Raw genomic sequence first — 2,431 nt, forward strand, 5'->3', positions numbered from 1 at the left:
CTTTACTAAAATTAAAAAAAAAAAATAGTTAAACCAAATAAATAGAAATAAGACCACAAAAATACTTTTATGATTTTTTTCAATCCGTTGAAGTTAAAATATAAAAATAATAATATCCGCATGTAAATTAAAATTAATGTATTAAAATTATTGTTTCTGCGCATAACGAACCAATTTACTTGGAACAAATAGTTTTTTTCTTGCATATCTCTGTTCCAACTTTGTAGGGTTTGTGATTGATCTAATCATTGATATGTTTTTCTACAATTGTGTTTAGGAATTGGTCCAGATTTTTGGCCTCTTTTTGAGAGCCATTGGCGTCAGCAAACTTATTGGTTGGAGGTGACTGAGTGATGGCAGAGAGGAGAATCAGCAACGGAGGAGACATTGTTATCAACGTTCCAGAGAAAGAAGGTTTTAAAGATGCAGCAGCATCACCTTCTACACATGTAGCGGCTTCACCAAACTCAGACACGGCGACAGCGAAACTAGAGCCGTTAAGCATTCCACTTCCTTTCTCTGGCAGCGTTCATAAACCGTCTAAGATTCCAAGTCCTATCACTGAAGGTCTAACTCGGAGGAGATCTCTTTCGAGGTCAGTTTACTCCAAGTCCAACTCAAGGTTTGGTCAACAACAATCTTATCGTTTCGACAAGACTATGGTCGAAGAAAACTGTGGAACCCCTACGGAACCGTTTCGTGCTGCTTCATTTTCAAATCCTTCTTTTAACAAGGCTTTCTCTAGTATTAAATCGAATAGGAGCACTGGCCCAGCAGCCCTGAGTAGAGTTAATGAGGACGAAATGGACGAAACTGATGAAAATGAAGAAATCTACAAAAGGGTTAAACTGCACCAAGTGAAGCGTAGAGGAATAAGACATCTAGCTCTTCTTGAGCTACTAGTTTTTGTTGCTATTCTATGCACTTTGGTTGTGTGTTTAACCAATGATTCGGTCAAGAAGCATCGCATTTGGGGTTTAGAAGTTTGGAAATGGTGCGTGCTTGTGATGGTGACGATAAGTGGCATGTTTGTGACAAACTGGTTCATGCATTTCGCGGTGTTCATCATAGAAAGGAACTATCTCCTACGTAAAAAAGTGTTGTATTTTGTCCATAGTTTGAAGAAGAATGTTCAAGTCTTGATTTGGTTCGGCTTGATTCTGGTTGCTTGGGTGATTCTGTTTGACGATGATGATAGACACTCTCGTAAGGCTAAGAAGTTTCTCGACGCTATAACTTGGACTCTCGTCTCCCTTCTCGTAGGGTCAGCCATTTTCTTGGTGAAGACATATGCCTTGAAAGTTCTTGCTTCAAAGTTCAACGTCAGAAACTTCTTTGAGAGAATTCAAGAATCTGTTTTCCACCAATACGTTCTTCAAACTCTCTCGGGATTTCCGCTTATAGAGGAGGCAGAGAGAGTTGGACGTGAGCCAAGCACTGGCCACCGTAGCTTCACGAGCACCAATGGAACGGTGGAAGAGAAGAAGGTGCTTGATATGGGCAAGGTTCACAAGATGAAACAAGAGAAGGTATGTGCATGGACAATGCGAGTTTTGATTGAAGCTGTGGGAGGTTCAGGTCTCTCAACCATATCTCACACTTTAGATGAGTGTAGCAATCGGAAGAAGAAATCTAATAAAGAGATTACTAGTGAGATGGAAACTGTGGCTGTAGCTTATGATATTTTCAACAATGTTGCTAAGCCAAACTCGAGGTAAGTCAACACACAATACTCTGCTTTCTTCTAGCTTGGTTTCATCTTTCAACGTTAGTCAACTGTACCATTCGCATATTATCTATACTATTATCTGAGAACTGAATTTGTTGATTTGTCATATTCTCCATGATTTTAGTTAATTTGCTTATTTGTCATCTTTTCCATAATTTTAGGATATTTTGCTGATTTGTCATATTGTTCAAAATTTTAGTTAATTTGTTTACTTGTCATCATTTCCATAATTCTAGTCTATACTATTATTTAAGAAGTGAATTTGCTGATTTGTCATATCTTTATATATAAAGTTGTTTTTTTCTCTTCTTATGACATGTGGAAGGGGGGTTTGTTGACATGTGTCCTCATGTTTTTTTTTTGTATTTAAATTCTTTTTCTTTTAAATTATTGCAATTTTCTCCATCAATTTCTAATTGTGTATTATCTAATCCTTCTCACACTTATTGGTCTCTAAAATTCAAGAAATAAATAAAATAATATAAATATATTTTAAATATTTAATTTATTCACACCAAAAAATAGCAAGACTTTTCATCATTTTATTATTTTTACTAATTTTTATTATTTCATTTACAAATTATATTTATTTCAATATTAGTATCATAAGATAATCAAATTAAGAATAAGAAACTAGACAACCAACACATAAACTAAAAAAACGGGCCAAAGAGAGAATAATAATCTAAAGGCCAAAGCCAC

The 2,431-nt window shown here is 35.5% G+C and overlaps 1 protein-coding gene across 1 annotated transcript; it reads left to right on the top strand.

Moving 5' to 3' along the window:
• The first annotated feature begins 353 nt into the window (after positions 1-353).
• LOC106377784 (mechanosensitive ion channel protein 9-like) lies at positions 354-1,718 on the top strand. Its single transcript, XM_022696361.2, has one exon. The coding sequence runs from the start codon at positions 354-356 to the stop codon at positions 1,716-1,718; it is 1,365 nt and encodes a 454-aa protein (XP_022552082.2).
• The last annotated feature ends 713 nt before the right edge of the window (positions 1,719-2,431 follow it).

Source organism: Brassica napus, chromosome C2 (genome assembly GCF_020379485.1).
Source record: "Brassica napus cultivar Da-Ae chromosome C2, Da-Ae, whole genome shotgun sequence".
In the NCBI taxonomy this organism is placed as follows: domain Eukaryota; kingdom Viridiplantae; phylum Streptophyta; class Magnoliopsida; order Brassicales; family Brassicaceae; genus Brassica; species Brassica napus.

Bases quoted from the DNA above. Each gene is read 5' to 3' on its own strand.
- LOC106377784 (XM_022696361.2), top strand. From the start codon at position 354: ATGGCAGAGAGGAGAATCAGCAACGGAGGAGACATTGTTATCAACGTT.